The sequence below is a fragment of the Muntiacus reevesi genome, chromosome 14 (assembly GCF_963930625.1).
Source record: "Muntiacus reevesi chromosome 14, mMunRee1.1, whole genome shotgun sequence".
Classification (NCBI taxonomy): Eukaryota; Metazoa; Chordata; class Mammalia; order Artiodactyla; family Cervidae; genus Muntiacus; species Muntiacus reevesi.
In genome coordinates this window covers 50429704-50447019 of record NC_089262.1, presented here as the reverse complement: position 1 = coordinate 50447019, position 17316 = coordinate 50429704, and the positions used below count along the sequence as shown (strand labels likewise).

Below are 17316 nucleotides of genomic sequence, written 5' to 3'. Positions count from 1 at the left end.
CCAGGCAACGGAAGTGGCACCGACAGACTGTTGGCTGTCTGTAGCAATTATCCTGGGAGCAGAGCGGAATTCCCAGAAGAGTTGTGACTGATGAAACCATCCGAAACGATACGGAGGGAAGGAGGGACGATAGAAGGGCGGAATCACGGTAACCTCTTTTCTTCTAAAGAGAAATGAAAATGCTAGGCTACTAATCAGGACTGTAGAGTGAGCTCTAAAGGTCAGGCAATCAGGTGAGCAGGTAGGGGAAAACTCAACTGGGCATGAGTGGCAGCCCAGGAGCCAGGCTTCCTTTAGGCGTGGTGCCAGGAGAGAAAGGGAGGCTCAGGAGTGTCCACGCCTGCTGCGGACAGGAGAGAGAAGAAACAGGCAGGGTAAGAATTCTCACGAGAACTGCGGGAGGGTGGCAAAACGGTCACTGAGAAATAACACGGGGAAATGGCAGCAACGGCAAAAGGAAATCAAGGGCAGAGAAGGAAGGGGCTTCCTCAGACATTCACCAAGATGATCTCAGCTGAAACTTCTCTTTCACTTTCAGTTATTAATATACACTCGTTTGATACGATTGAGCTCCTACTTTGAGCGGGGCACTGTTCTAGATCCAAGAGATACGGCAGGGGACATGCAGTTCCTGCTCTCATGGGGCTTAAATTCTAGTAAAAGGAGAGAAATGATAAACCAATGAAACACAGTGACTATAAGCTAACTGGCGACTGCCTGCTATTGCCATATCCTTCTCATTTAATCACCATGCCCTTTCGGTTTACTAAGAAACAGGAAATTTGAAATAGTAAACTAGCAAAGGAGTAAACATTTTTAAACTCATTTTCAATGTTCTTTTTCCCACTCAAAATCACTTTTTCCCCCTACAAAATTAACACATTTTAAACAAATACTGAAAATTAAACAAAAATCCATGAAGTCAAAAGGTAAATCTCTTATAATTTCATATCCACTGTTGAAAAGTATGGAGTATATAATTATAGACTTTCCTCTATAATATATACACATCTTACAATATATATTGTATATATAATTATATATATGTTTATGTATACATTATGAAATTTACATTGCATAGTAATTTCAATGCAATAATTATAAAAAGTCAAAACATATTATCACACTAGAGTAATACTTGTTGACAATATTCATTTGCATATTGGAAAAATATTTGCATTTAGTATATAATATAATAAATATATATAATATTTATATATACTATATATTGTAAGATATAATATACATGGTATATTATATATTACTTATAGTATATATTATTATAATATATAATAAATTATAATTATATAACATATTATATATTACATTATTTTATATAATATATATATATAATAAATTATATATTGATCCCTGGGTTGGGAAGATCCTGGAGAAGGAAATAGCAACACACGCCAGTATTCTTGCCTGGAAAATCCCATGGACAGAGGAGTCTGGCAGGCTATAGTCCTTAGGGTCACAAAGGAGTCAGATGTGACTTAGCGACTAAACTCATTATTTAACCTGTTTTCTTTTTAAAAATATTAAGCTGCATGAGTTCTTTATATATTTTAAAATTAACCCTTTATGACACAAATCATTTGCAAATATCTCCTCCCGCTCAGAGGGTTGCTTTTTCCTTTTGTTGATGGTTCCCTTCACTGTGTATATTATCCTTCTTAATAGCTGCATGTGTATTTGTGCTCACTCAGTCCTGTCCGACTCTTTGTGACCCTATGGATTGTAGCCCACCAGGCTCCTCTGTCCATGTGATTTTCCATATCTTCCCGACCCAGGGATCAAACACATGTCTCTTGCATCTCCTGCTTTGGCAGGCAGATTCTTTACCAATGAACCACCTGGGAGGCCCTAATAACTGCATAGTAGCTAGTATTCCACTGCACAGAAGTAACATAATTTACTCAACCCCCTATAGATTGTTTAGGATGCTTCATATTTTACAATACTACAAACATTCTTGTATAAAATATGACACACTTGGCAATCATTCCTTAGGATACCTTCTCACAACCAAAACCACGACATCAAAACGTTCCCATAGGACTTGGCAGGGGATGAAAGTTCACATGCTAGTGCAGGGGACATGGGTTCAATCCCTTGTCCGGGAGGATCCCGCATGACTTGGAGCAACTAAGCGTGTGCATCACAATTACTAAGCCTGCACTCTGGGGCCCCTGAGCAGCAACTATGGAGTCTGTGTTGCAACCACTAATGCTCACAAGCCCTAGGGTCTGTACGGCCGTAGGGCCTTAATAAAAGAAGTGACAACAATGAGACGCCCCCACACTACAAGGAACAGTGGTCCCCGCTGGTGGCAACTAGAGGAAAGCCTGCACAGCAATGAAAACCCAGCATAGCCAAAAAACCAGGTTCCCATATAGAGATGTCCCTTGATAAGCCAGGGAAACTGATTCTAGAACCCTTGCAGACACCAAAATTTCTGATGCTCATCTCTTACAGTTGGCCCCCACATGCGAATGTTCGGCATCTGTGAATTCAGCCAACAGCAAATGTAATCCATGGTTGGCTGCATCCACGAATGTGGAACCCATGGATATGGAGGCCCAACTTTATTTGGAAAACTGATTTCTAAAAAGTCAGCATTAACTTACACCTACCTGTACCTATTGCAAATGAGAATACATGTTTTCCCACAACTTGATCAATACAAAAAGTCCTCTCTCTCTGTTTTGTATTTAAAAACCACCCCCACCTCATCTTTGTTTTGCCTCCAACCTTGTAGGATATTTTAGTGAAAAAGTAAAAATTTCTTATGCTGTCAAATCTGTCAACTCTTCACTAAAATATCTGGCTTAGTTGTCATGCCACTCACTCTTTTTCTTGCTTGTTCCTTTTTATTCTTCAAGTCTCAGCCTAAACAGAACTGTCACAGAGTAGCTTCCCTAAACACTCATTTAAAGAAAGCTGTCCCTGTTAGTCTGTCTTTTTTTGCTTTTCTCCTCAGAGCTCTTTTTACAGTTTGTAATAACCAATTTTGGTAGCTGCTGCATGTCTGTTTTTCCCACTAGAGTGTAAGTTCCATAACACTGGAATAATGCAGCAACTGAGTCAGACAAGTTATATATTATCTTTGAGGAAATTCTTCTCATTCAGAACCTTGCAATATTGTTTCTGTGACAGTCAAGAGTGCATCCACATTCTATATCTGAACACTTTTTGATAGATCCAAAATCTATCACTAGAGTTCACTTTCAAAAAGGAACACATACTGCATTACGAATTTAGGATTAAAAAAAAAGTGTTGCAATGCTAGAGCACTCCAAAACTTAGGAACTGGTAACCTGGTTTCTTCAGATATTTAGGCACAAGCTTCAGCAACAGTGAGAGTAAATTCTTTGAGCAGAATTGGTTAATAAGGATATAGACTGAAGGTTAGGATAGGATGTTTTGCCACTTGCTAGATAAAAGAGTTCACTTCAAAGATATGAGGGCTGGACCCTTTTCATTCTGGCAAGAAAAAACTCCGTGATACTCAGGTTAGATGGATTTTTATAAATATTCTGAAGAATGTTTCTTTCCTTTTAGACTAAAATATCTTTTAATTGTGGCAGGAATTAGTAAAGTTCCTATCTAGGAATTTTTAAAGAATACTTGTAGATTAAAAGTCTAATACAAATATAAGTTGAACAAAAGCTGAGTTCTATTTTCATAGTATAGGTTAATAGTGTTTACAGTCTATGTTATCATTTACTTTTGTTTATTAAATTGAGAGGCAACTGTGACATTTTGTTGGGTGACAATGTAATATATTAATCTTCACTGAATATATCATTGGACTTACTAAATGCAAATATTTTTCCAATATGCAAATGAATATTGTCAACAAGTATTACTCTAGTGTGATAATATGTTTTGACTTTTTATAATTATTGCATTGAAATTACTATGCAATGTAAATTTCTTGGCAAAAATACCCATCTAGTGATAAAAATTTGGGAACCATTCAATAGAAAATCTTGTTAGTGATGGTATTTCAACAAATACATATGAATGAAATGTTTTTATGTTTCATGTAATTTGGTGGCCACAGATAACACAATTAGTCTGACTATGTGGGGCAGACAATTACTGAACCCCTATGCTTATTAGTCTTCACTAAATTATACCTTTTCCCTGTCAGAAGAAGAAAGACTGTCACAACGAATAATTATCAAAAAGACAGAAATAGTTTGAAAGAGGACAGGGAAAAAACTTTACTTTCCTCTTTAACATTTCACCAACTGTGCAATTCAGAAAACATTTCAACCTTGTTACTACATGTCAAGAATTTCATACATTAAAGATAAAAAGCAATTTTAACCCAATAAAAGTAAGTACAAATAAAAGGAAAACATTTTTAATAAAAAGTAAATTAAATTAAAAGTACAAGCAAAACTTGTGGCATATAAGTAAATAGCATTTCAACATCTTCCATCAGAAATGGACCTTTCTTTTAGTACTACCGTATTTTGGCTTTTAGTATAATCAAGTTTCTAAGCTAAAGATAATGACTGGATACACAACTTTGTGGAAAATGCACTGATTTGAAATAATATTTTCTAATGTGTTGGTTATTTATTATTATTGTAGACAGGCTTTAAGGTTATTTAAGATCAAAAATAGAAAAACTGGCCCCTCACAAACAAAACCAGTCGTTTCTAAATTTGAATATATGCTAGTTAATATAAAACTAGCAACAAGCTTTTTAAACTTTCAATTGATTTTCTGTTGTTAGCTATTTAGATTCTTTGCACTTAAGTTAAAATTTTCTCAGCTTTATTAAGGTATAACTAACAAATAAAACTGTAACATATTTAAAGTATGTGACATGACATGCATAAATATTGTGAGAGGACTCCCTTAACTGTGTTAATGAACACATCCACCACCTCAAATGTTTAACATTTTTCTTTTTGTGAGAACATTTAAATTTTACTTTGTTAGCAGTTTAATTGTACAATACAGTGCTATCAACTATATCACCATGTTATACATTAGATCCTCAGAACTTATTCATCTTATAATTGCAAGTTGGTATTTTTTTTTTTAACCAGTTTCTTCCGATTTTCTATACCTCCCAGACCCTGGCAAACACACTCTACTCTTTGTTTCTATAAGTTTGGCTTTAAGAAAAAAAAAAAAGACTTCACCTGTAAGTTATATTTGTCTTTCTTTGTCTAGCTTATTTCACTTAGCATAATATCCTGCAGTTTCATATGTTTTGTTGCAAATGACAATATGTCCTTCTTTCTCGTGGCTGGAAAATATTCCATTGTGTACATACACCACATTTTTTTGACCCACTCACCCACAGATGGACATTTAGGTTGGTTCCTAAGTGGCCCTCGTGAATACTGCTGCAAAGATGAGGTAATTAGAAATATCCTTTGAGATAAGGTTTTCGTTTCCTTTGAATATATACCCAAAAGTGGGATTGCTGGGTCATATGGTAATTCATACCACAGAGTAGCCACCATATGTCTTTTGACTGGAGAATTTAGTCTGTTTACATTTTAAGTAATTATTGATAATTATGAACTTACTATTGCTATTTTGTTCACTGTTTTCAGGTTGTCTAGTAATTTCTTTTTCTCTTGCTATCCTCCTTTGTAATTTGATAATTTTTCTGTAGTGCTATGCTTTGATTCCCTTCTTTTTGTCTTTTGTATATCTATCATAGGTTTTTGCTCTGTGATCACCATAAAACATTTTGCATTTTATGCTTTCATAAAACATCTTATATTTATAACAGTTTTAAGCTGACAACAACTGCATATACATACAAAGCTCCACATTTTTACATTCCCCCTCAACATTTTTGTTTCTATTACAATTTACATTTTTACATTGTGCATCCATTAACAAATTATTGTAGTTGTCACTTTTAATATTTTTGCCTTTTAATCTTCACACTAGGGTTATAAGTGATTTACCTACTACTATTACAATATTATCGGAGAAGGCAATGGCACTCCACTCCAGTACTCTTGCCTGGAAAATCCCATGGATGGAGGAGCCTGATAGGCTGCAGTCCATGGGGTCGCTAAGACTCGTACACGACTGAGCGACTTCCCTTTCACTTTTCACCTTCATGCATTGGAGAAGGAAATGGCAACCCATTCCAGTGTTCTTGCCTGAAGAATCCCAGGGACGGGGGAGCCTGGTGGGCTGCCATCTATGGGGTCGCACAGAGTTGGACACGACTGAAGCGACTTAGCAGCAGCAGCAGCAGCAGCATTACAACATTATTCTGATTTTATCTACGTATTTATTTTACCAGTGGTTTTATATTTTCATGTTTTCCTTTTACTAATTAACATCCATTCATTCAGCTTAAAGAAATTCCTTTAACATTTCTTTTACAGCCTGTAGAGTGGTGATAAACTCCTTCAGCTTTTGTTCGTCTGGAAAACCCATTTTCTCTCCTTCAGTTCTGAAGGATAACTTTGCTAGGTAGAGAGTTCTTGGCAGTATTTTTCTTATAGCACTTTGAATATACCATGAGACTCCCTTCTGGTCTACAATATTTCTCATAGTCTTATGGGGGGTCCCTTGTGTGTAACAAGTTGTTCTTCCCTTGGTGTTTTTACAGTCCTCTCCTTGTCTTTAACTTTTGACAATTTAATTATGTGTCTCGGTGTGAGTCTCTTTGGATTTCTTTTATTTGGAACTCTGGGCTTCCTGGATCTAGATTTGTTTCTTTTGCCAGGTTAGGGAAGTTTTCAGCCATTACTTTTTCTTTTTTAATAACTTTGATTTTTATGTACTGATTATTGAAGAAATTCACCCTACTTACATGTGAAATACAAGTGAGTTTACAAATGAAATAAAAAATCTGAATTGGTGGCATTTTTAGCTAGCACATTCTAAAGGGTTTGAGTTACTGTGTTTTAAAAAGGAAAATAACATGCATAATTTCAAGCAAATAATATTTCAGAGAAAAAACAGTATAAAGGAAATGTATTTTTAAAAGAAAAATACAGTATTTCAACATAAAGTACTTCAACCTAAACAAATACATTTTTGTGAAAGGCAAACCTCTACAAAATTTATTAATTTTGTACCAGCCATTTATTTGCAAAAAAACAGACAAAATTTAATTCTACTTCTTTCCAAAATTGATGATTTACCCAAGAACGCAGCTTTGAATTCCAAGGTTATGTTTCTTCAATGAGAAGTTAATTATAATTATTTATGTGGAATATTCATTATCTCGGCTACACAAACAAAGGTCCAAGTGACTAGGAGTCCAGTCCCTGCTAGCACAAAGAAGTCTGGAAAAACATTTCTTTGCCATATGTTCAGATACTGGCAAAAGGAGCTTTCTTTGTTGGTACTGTCTAATATGAAGAACTTTTCACCACTTCCCTGACAGACATTGTTACTGCCCCTGAAGTACAAATAAGTAATTTTCAATCTGAGGTTTTGGTTAACCAATTATCATTTAGGCTGCACGCACCTTGTTTTTTTAAAAATTATTCCACTGTATTTGCATTTATTAAACAGTCTATGCAGTAAACAACAAAAAAGGTAAAAGCTAAAATTCTCTCCTTAACTGATTTAACATAAATTAATTATTCATCTGTAGATATCTAATCACTTGAGCTATCTCTTTTAGTCATCACTGTGGATCATTCACTATTTGGCTCTGATGTGAAAAGTTCAAATGCATCTTCTTGCACTTTCCCTTAACTAACAGTCACAATCATTACCTAAAAGAGTGAAAGTCCCTTCTATACTTTGGAACTAGGAATTACAGCAATGCAAATAAAACTGACTTTTAGAGACATTAATACTCACAGCAAACTTAATGATAAAAAATTTAATAGATCAAAAAATAGTGTCCATGGCCAATAACCTATGTTATATAAGTATGTTTAGAAGAAAGTGATAACAAGAAACAAATCACTTAAAGCCTTTGGATAATAAAAATGAATGGAAAAAAATAAAAAAAATAAAACAAACCAAAAAAAGCCTTTGGAGATAAGAAGGCTATCTTGGGGACTTCCTGTTGGTCCAATAGTTAAGACTCTGTACTCCCAATGCAGACGGTCTGGGATTCAGTCTGGTCAGGGAACTAAGATCCCACACACCGCAACTTAGCCCGCACAGGTAAACCCATGTGCTGCAACAAAGACTCAGCACAGACAAAATTAACTATAAATTAAGAAGGAAAAAAAAAAAAAGGCTATCTTTTGAGTCATAATTCCCCAGAGGTGGGGGTATCATCCAAATTTCTCAACTTACCCTGAAAATTCCATAAGACTTCAGTTTAGAAAAACTGAGAGTAGTAAGTTAGGTACTGCTGCTGCTGCTGCTGCTGCTGCTGCTGCTAAGTCGCTTCAGTCATTTACAACTCTTTGCAACTCTACAGACCATAGCCTGCCAGGCTCCTCAGTCCATGAGATTCACCAGGCAAGAACACTGGAGTGAGTTGCCATTCCCTCCTCCAGGAGATTTTCCCAACCCACGGATCAAACCTGTGTCTCTCACATCTCCTGCATTGACAGGTAGGTTCTTTACCACTAGTGCCATTTTCAGTTCTGTTCAGTTGCTCAGTTGTGTCCGAATCTTTGTGACCCCATGGACTGCAGCACACCAGGCTTCCCTGCCCATCACCAACTCCCAGAGCTTACTCAAACTCATGTCCATCGAGTCGGTGATGCCATCCAACCATCTCATCCTCTGTCGTCCCCTTCTCCTCCCGCCTTCAATCTTTCCCAGCATCAGTCTTTTCAAATGAGTCAGTTCTTCACATCAGGTCAGCCATTACTTCTTTAAATAATGTTTCTGCCCCTTTCTTCTCCTTCTGGGATCCCAATAATGTGTGTATGTTGGTCTTCATGATGGTGTCCCACAAGTTCTTTAAATTTTCTTCACTCTATTTCATTCTCTTTTCTTTTTGCTCCTCTGAAAGAATTACACTGCCCTGTCTTCAAGTTTACTGATCCTTTTTCCATGTTATCTGGTCTGATGTTAAATGCTTAGGTTGGATTTTTCTGTTCAATTACTATATTCTTCAGCTTTATGATTTCTCTTTACATTTACTGTCTCTTCTTGGAATTCTCACTTTGTTCATATGTTGCTCTTCTGACTTTGGTGAGCATCTTTATGACTGCTATTCTGAATTCTCTATCAGGTAAATCACTTATCTCAGTTCATTAAGATTTTTTTCTGGTTACTTAGTTGTTCTTTTGTTTGGAACATTCCTCTGCTTCTTCATTTTCCTTGAATCTCTGTGTTGGTGTTTACTTATTAAATAAAACGCCACCTCTCCCAGTCTTGACACCCTGGTCTCACGTGGAGGCTGAAGCTCATTAATCAGCACAGCCTGCGCTCCTGGTTGTCTCCCAAAGCTTTGTGACTGTCCAGGCCACCTTCTTTAATTTCAGTGGCTCTCAACAGTTGAGGGTGTGTCAAGACCTATCAGTGTCTCGAAGGGATAACTGTATTAAACACCCAGATGCTGGATGATTGGAAGCTGAATCAGGCAGCAGCTGTTGTTCAGTTGCTCAGTTGTGTCCGACTCTGTGTGACCCCATGGACTGCAGCACATCAGGCTTCCCTGTCCTTCACCATCTCCCAGAACTTGCTCAAACTCATGTCCATCGAGTCAGGGGTACCATCCAACCATCTCATCCTCTGTCGTCCCTTTCTCCTCCTGCCTTCAATCTTTCCCAGCATCAGGGTCTTTTCTAATGAGTCAGCTCTTCACACCAGGTGGCCAAAGTATTGGAACTTCAGCATTATTCATTCCAATCAATATTCATGGTTGATGTACTCTAGGATTGACTGGTTTGATCTCCTTGCAGACTTTATTTTCTTGGGCTCCAAAATCACTGCAGATAGTGACTATTTGCCATGAAATGATGGGACCAGATGCCATGATCTTAGTTTTTTGAATGTTGAGTTTTAAGCCAGTCTCTCTCTCCTCTTCACTCTTCTCTTTCACATTCATCAAGAGGCTCTTCAGTTCTTCTTTGCTTTCTGTCATAAGGGTGGTATCATCTGCATATCTGAGGTTATCGATATTTCTCCTGGCAGTCCTGATTCCAGCTTGTACTTCATCCAGCCCAGCACTTTGCATGATGTACTCTGCAAATAAATTAAATAAGCAGGGTGACAATATACAGCCTTGATATACTCCTTTCCCAACTTTGAACCACTCTGCTGTTTCATGTCCAGTTCTAACTCTTGCTTCTTGACCTGCATACAGGAGGAGTATGGTGGTTTGTCAGGAGGTAGGTAAGGTGGCTTGGTATTCCCACCTCTTTAAGAATTTTCCAGTTTATTGTGATCCACATAGTCAAAGACTTTAGGCAGCAGCTAAGCAGTTTCAAAAGTATGTAGTTAAGCTTCTTCCCAGGAGAAGCTAGCAGGTAGGTGTTATTCCTGTTTCCTGTAGCCGTGGGGTTGGGGAGAGAAAAGAGGGTGCTCCTGTGCTCATTAAGAGATGCTTCTTTGTTTGCTATAGTCCTGTGGGGCTCATGAATGCAAGCCCCAGCGGCTATCAGAGCCAGGTGATTCAGTCATCTGTCCATTTTGGCAGCTACTGCAAAAGCCGGGGCACCAGATGTATGTACAAGCTTTATGCAGGGAGATACCAGCAACTTGGGTGGTCTGGAGGGAGAAAGTAGACAGGTGTCTGCTGGTTTATCCGATGTCCAGGGAGGGTTGCTGCCCAGGGAGGGTTGCTGCCGTCCCCTAGACAGTGTGCTAAATTGAAGCCCGACCCACAGGCAGCAACTTTCGAAGTATGCAGATAGGCCCCTTTCAGGGAAATGGGCATTTCTACCTGCTCCGTCTGTGGTGAGTATTCCTGTCCATTAACAAGCACTTCTTTGTTTGCTATAGTCTTGTGTGTCTCGTGGATGTAAGTCCAACTGGCTTTAAGAGTTATGTGTTGAGCTCGGGCGGCGGGAGGAGCGGCAGCGGTCCGGCTACTCAGCTTCGCGAAGGCTCTCGGCGCGCCGCGGCCCTCAGGCATCCGGCTCTCGCCCGCCCCGCCGCCACGATGCCCAAGAGGAAGGTCAGCTCCGCCGAGGGGGCGGCGAAGGAGGAGCCCAAGAGGAGATCGGCGAGGTTGTCAGCTAAACCGGCTCCTGCAAAAGTGGAAACGAAGCCAAAAAAGGCGGCGGGAAAGGATAAATCTTCAGACAAAAAAGTGCAAACAAAAGGGAAAAGAGGAGCGAAGGGAAAACAGGCGGAAGTGGCCAACCAAGAGACTAAAGAAGACTTGCCTGCAGAAAATGGAGAGACTAAAAACGAGGAGAGCCCAGCCTCTGATGAAGCAGAAGAGAAAGAAGCCAAGTCTGATTAATAACCACACACTCAGTCCTGTCAGTGGTCCCTGTTTCCCTTCTTGTACAATCCAGAGGAATATTTTTATCAACTATTTTGTAAATGCAAGTTTTTTAGTAGCTCTAGAAACATTTTTAAAAAGGAGGGAATCCCACCTCATCCCATTTTTTAAGTGTAAATGCTTTTTTTTAAGAGGTGAAATCATTTGCTGGTTGTTTATTTTTTGGTACAACCAGAAAATAGTGGGATATTGGATATGGGAGGCTTTGATTGTCTTGGGTGTCAGCTTAACATTCCATAGATGGGGGGTAGCTTTTATATCCTATAATACAAAAGCATACTAAATGGCAGTTTGGAGTCAGTTGTGCATTTAATGTCTTGAACACTTTAAATTACTTCTCTTCCCATATTGTTTTGGTAGAATTATTTCCTACAGCAAACCACTTTTTGATCTTGGCTCTCCTGGTCAGAATTTTGTGCACTATACTATAACATCTTTGGTCGTGGTAGTCCAGTTTTCCTAGTAACTTGGTTAATGTGCTGTGAACGATTGACAGTTTGGATATGTAGTGTATATGATATTAAATTGTGAATCAGTGGGACTTATGTAACAACATATCAATATTTGAAGATATTGGTACTTGATATCCTGTTAAGGAAAGTTTGCTCCAAATTTTAAGCTGGAAAGTCACTGGAATAACTGTTAAGAATCACAACTACATGATATTTTAGATTTCTGGTACGTATGTGAAGAATTGTGTACAAATTGAAATGTCTGTGTAGTGATCCTCAAAACAACCAATAAAATCTCAGTTATAAAAGAAAAAAAAAAAAAAAAAAGAGTTATGTGTTTTGGGGGTCTATTCCTTAGTTGGGCGTCTTAAAATAAAGGGTGCTAAGTATGGCACCTACACCCTTTGCTCCTCAGCGGGCAAATCAAATGATCAGATTACATTTGATAAAAGTGATTAGCAGCAATTAGTTCTTCTAAAATTTAGATTGTAAAGAATATAACAATAATGAATAAAAGGAAAATTACAAGAAATTGTTTGGTGAGATAACAGAGAAAAAGTGTGAATCAAACAAACAAAAACCCTACTCTCATTTTAACTTCTTTAACCTTTTTCCTCTATGGAGGTAAACCCAGTTTTAAATGGGTCTTGTCTTAGTGACTGAAAACATGACTCAGAAGGTTAACTACTCACAACTAATTCTGCACTTTAAAATATGCACCCAGTAGGTTATGATGAATCTCAGAAGAACCTGACCACAAGTATATCCAAAAATAATGAATAATAGCACTTTACTTATATACAACTTTTAAAAAGCTTATATATTCTGCTTTAAAAGTCAGATAAAAGTCAAAACAGCAGAAAATATGTACCAAAACTAAGGTTAAACTCCGGCCTCAGCTTTGTACAGAAGTATATGAGAAGCAATCCTTTCAGACTGAGAAAGGTGGGAGGCTTGAAATTTGAGATACTCCTTTTTTGTAAGACTCATCTAAAATCAATGTTTTGAGAACCAAAGATTTATAGCATAAACTAACAAAAATTCTAGCACAATTAATAAATAAATACCTATAGTTAGAGATGCTCACTAGCTTATGGTTAGAGTATAGACTCTGGGGAGCTCAAAACACACAAATGATTCACTTTCATCCTTACTACACTTTTCTAGAGAAGCATGGCAAGTTTCATATTTTCTCAGTTTTCACAAAGGTAGAGATCAATACCAAAGGGTCACCCTGGTAGCTCAACTGATAAAGAATCTGCCTGCAATGCCGGAGACCCCAGTTCAATTCCTGGATTGGGAAGATCCCCTGGAGAAGGAAACGGCTACCCACTCCAGTATTCTGGCCTGGAGAATTCTGTGGAAAGAGGTGTCTGGCAGGCTACAGTCCATGGAGTCACAAAGAGTCGGACACAACTGAGCAATACCAAAGAAGGTACATAGAAAAGGCATCTCTGAGTGTCCTGCTATTGTGCTTTTTTATATTCTTTTACTATGACAGTTAAGTGAAAACATCAGATACAAAGCAATAAACATACCAAATATGTGCCAATGAATACATGAGTAAATTAACTTGTTAGAAGTTAAGAGCTGTGCAGCCAGCCATAGGAGTTGGGGTAATTTATTATTTCTAGGAAATATTATTGTTTACTAATTTTTAAATAAAACAAGGAAAAAATCAAGTAAAGTCATAGTGTATAGGCCAAGTCACAGTCACAAAAGTGCCCCAAAATTACACTGGCAGGTATAAACTTCTAAGCTTCAGGCAGTCCTGACTGGGGACAAGCCTGCTCCCTGGTCTGGTTAAAGGCAGCCACAAATGAGTTAGGTAAGAAAGAGGTCAAATAACTGGCATAAAACTTGGCCCAACAGGGACCTTTCACTGTGGATGGTGGTAAACCCATTCAACCACATCTTTTCCTTTGGGGAGGCAGAAATGCTAGTAGATAAATAAAGAATGGTACGTTGATGAAGCTCAGGATATATCCTTTCCAATCTCATAAACCAAAGATCTCACAGGACTATACCATTGAAGATACAAAGCTTCTGTGTAAACTTGCAATGAGATCCAGTTTCAGAAGGCAGTATGTGACTGTTTTTCCCTTGCAACCTTAAAGAATGAGACTAATTCAGTTTCACAGAGGAAAAAAGATGATACTAAAAATGGTTTACACATAATTTAACAGAGTTAAGATACCTAGGACAAACTGGTATGTACAACATACGTCTACAAAGAAATTATGTTACCTATTAAGCACATACTAGGTGCCTGATAAGTAATTGAATGAACAATAAAACCATAAGAGCATTAAATATTTAAAAAGGAATTCCCAAAACTAAACCACATTGATTCTTTTCCTTTTTTTATTGTTACTTATACATATTACCATGTAACTCCTTAAGTGTTTTTGGTATTTTCTAAATAGACATTTCTCCAAAGAAGACATACAGATGGCTAACAAACACATGAAAAGATGCTCAACATCACTCATCATCAGAGAAATGCAAATCAAAACCACAATGAGGTACCATTACACGCCAGTCAGGATGGCTGCTATCCAAAAGTCTACAATCAATAAATGCTGGAGAGGGTGTGGAGAAAAGGGAACCCTCTTACACTGTTGGTGGGAATGCAAACTAGTACAGCCACTATGGAAAACAATGTGGAGATTTCTTCAAAAACTGGAAATAGAACTGCCATATGACCCAGCAATACCACTTCTGGGCATACACACTGAGGAATCCAGATCTGAAAGAGACACGTGCACCCCAATGTTCATCGCAGCACTGTTTATAATAGCCAGGACATGGAAGGAACCCAGATGCCCATCAGCAGATGAATGGATAAGGAAGCTGTGGTACATATACACCATGGAATATTATTCAGCCGTTAAAAAGAATTCCTTTGAATCAGTTCTAATGAGATGGATGAAACTGGAGCCCATTATACAGAGTGAAGTAAGCCAGAAAGATAAAGAACATTACAGTATACTAACACATATATACGGAATTTAGATAGATGGTAGCGATAACCCTATATGCAAAACAGAAAAAGAGACACAGAAGTACAGAACAGACTTTTGAACTCTGGGGGAGAACGTGAGGGTGGGATGTTTTGAAAGAACAGCATGTATATTATCTATGGTGAAACAGACCACCAGCCCAGGTGGGATGCATGAGTCAAGTGCTCCGGCCTGGTGCACTGGGAGGACCCTGAGGAGTCGGGTGGAGAGGGAGGTGGGAGGGGGGGTCGGGATGGGGAATACGTGTAACTATATGGCTGATTCATGTTAATGTATGACAAAACCCACTGAAATGTTGTGAAGTGATTGGCCTCCAACTAATAAAATAATATTTAAAAAAGAAAAAAAAAAAAAAAGAATTTCAAGCATTTAATTTTTCATTTTACCCTGAATATGTTATTTTTCTATCAGGGATCCAACATGTTCAGTTAAAATATATGATTATAAGGTTTCACTGTATTCTTTTCAAAGGAAAATATAAATAAACGTATAAACGTATAAATAAACGTGGTGGTGGTAGTTTAGCCACTAAGCATGTCTGACTCTTGCGACCCCATGGAATGCAGCCTGCTAGGCTCTTCTGTCCATGGGATTCTCCAGGCAAGAATACTGGAGTGGGTTGTCATTTCCTTCTCCAGAGGATCTTCCTGACCCAGGGATTGAACCCGAGTCTCCAGCACTGCAGACACATTCTTTACCAACTTAGCTACAAGCGAAGCCCATAAATAAATATAGCTAATAATATAATACACGCCCATGTGCCCACCATCCAACTTAAGAAATAAAACACAACAAATATGACCAACTTAAGGAAGAAAACACTACAGGTATGACCACCATCCAATTTAAGAAAATAAAAACTAAAAAAAAGAAAAACTACAGATATGACCAAAAAAATACTGTGACCCCTTGTCCACACTGGCCTTCCCCAGCAGTAACAACTACATGCATGTTTTTATACTTCTACTACATCTTTATAGATCCATAAGCAAAACAGCAGTGGTTTTTAAAACTTTTATATGCTCATCTCTTAAGACTTTTAAAAACTATGTACCACCGTGCTCATTTGACACTTAAATAATGGCAGTTTATTGTAGATTGAATACATGCTTTAAACATTCTTGTTAAAGTTTTGGACTGCAGTTTAGTTTATTCAATTTATGGAAAATATAACCATATAACTTAATTGGCAAAACCAGTCCCCAATGTCAAATCCAATCACCCAAATCTGACTGTCAGAAAAAAGTCTAACTTAAATTTTAAATTCAAATAAATTTGCTATTATGTGTGCCCATGACAACTTTCTCACTTGTGGAATTTTAGTATTAAGAGAGATAATGGATAGCTAGGTAGACAGAGACACTATAAGGCATGGGGTCTTGCCATGAGTTTGTCACCTGGATAAAATAATGTGTTGCCCCTTTCAATAATTTTTATTGAAGCTTTCTGTTTTGTTCTACAAGAGACTTTTCCTCAGGATAGATTCTCCAATGTCTCTTTGTTTGGTGCCCTGATTTTTAAATTCCAAGGCAATACACCATAGTTAGATTTAGGGTGGACAAGAAGTAAGCTTTTCTTCTGAAAGACAGATGATTATGAAAAAAGAAAGAAAGGAGTACTGGCAGACCAGAAGGGTCTCCGGCAAATCTTTTTTAGGAAGGACTACTTATGAAAAGAGAGAACATGGAAATTAACTGCTTTAAGGCTATCCATACCTGTATATCTCACAGGAAGTCTTTGTGTACCCAGGGTACAGGTATCCCAATTTGAAAACCACCAACCAACAGCAGGGGTTGACAAACTAGGATCCAGCAGCTGCCTGCCTTGTAAGCAAAGTTGGGTTGGGCACAGTCACACCCCCTGGTCTACATATTGCCCATGAGTGCTTTCAGAGAAAAAACTGGCAGAGTTAAATAGCTGCAACAGAGATTGTCTCACAATGGCCACAATATTTACTATCAGGCACTCTGAAGAAAAAACTTTGCTACTCTCATCCATCCGGGACTTGGTGATGGACAGGGAGGCCTGGCATGCTGCGGTTCATGGGGTCGCAAAGAGTCGGACACGACTGAGCGTCTGAACTGAACTGAACTCATCTACAGCACTGTGTGTGTGGTTTCTCAAATTCTTTCTTTAAATCAAAGTTATGTAAGGCCACGTTGTCCTAAAAGGCTTATTATGAAAAATATTATTTCCTTCTCCTGGGAAACAACTACTTTATATTCTTCTGGCTGGTATTTATAGTACAGGCCAAACCAGGGAGTCACAAGAGTGTTGACAGCTATCAAGGAGACTTTGTTTCAATCCCTCCATAACATTCTTCTATTATCACTGCTTTATTTTTCAGTTTTAAGCATTATATAAAGTTCTCATTACTGAAAATGAGGATTTATCCTGCTTCCCAGGTGTCTCAGTGGTAAAGAATCTGCCTGCCAATATAGGAGATGCAGGAGATGGGGTT

At 38.0% G+C, this 17316-nt stretch overlaps 2 protein-coding genes across 3 annotated transcripts in view; one reads left to right on the top strand and one right to left on the bottom strand.

The window, feature by feature from the left end:
- Positions 1-17316, bottom strand: part of NDUFAF2 (NADH:ubiquinone oxidoreductase complex assembly factor 2) — a 168272-nt gene that overhangs the window by 23553 nt on the left and 127403 nt on the right. The gene's annotated exons all lie outside the window — the stretch shown is intronic.
- LOC136146382 (non-histone chromosomal protein HMG-14) lies at positions 10931-12148 on the top strand. Its single transcript, XM_065905269.1, has one exon. The coding sequence runs from the start codon at positions 11033-11035 to the stop codon at positions 11336-11338; it is 306 nt and encodes a 101-aa protein (XP_065761341.1). The 5' UTR covers positions 10931-11032; the 3' UTR covers positions 11339-12148.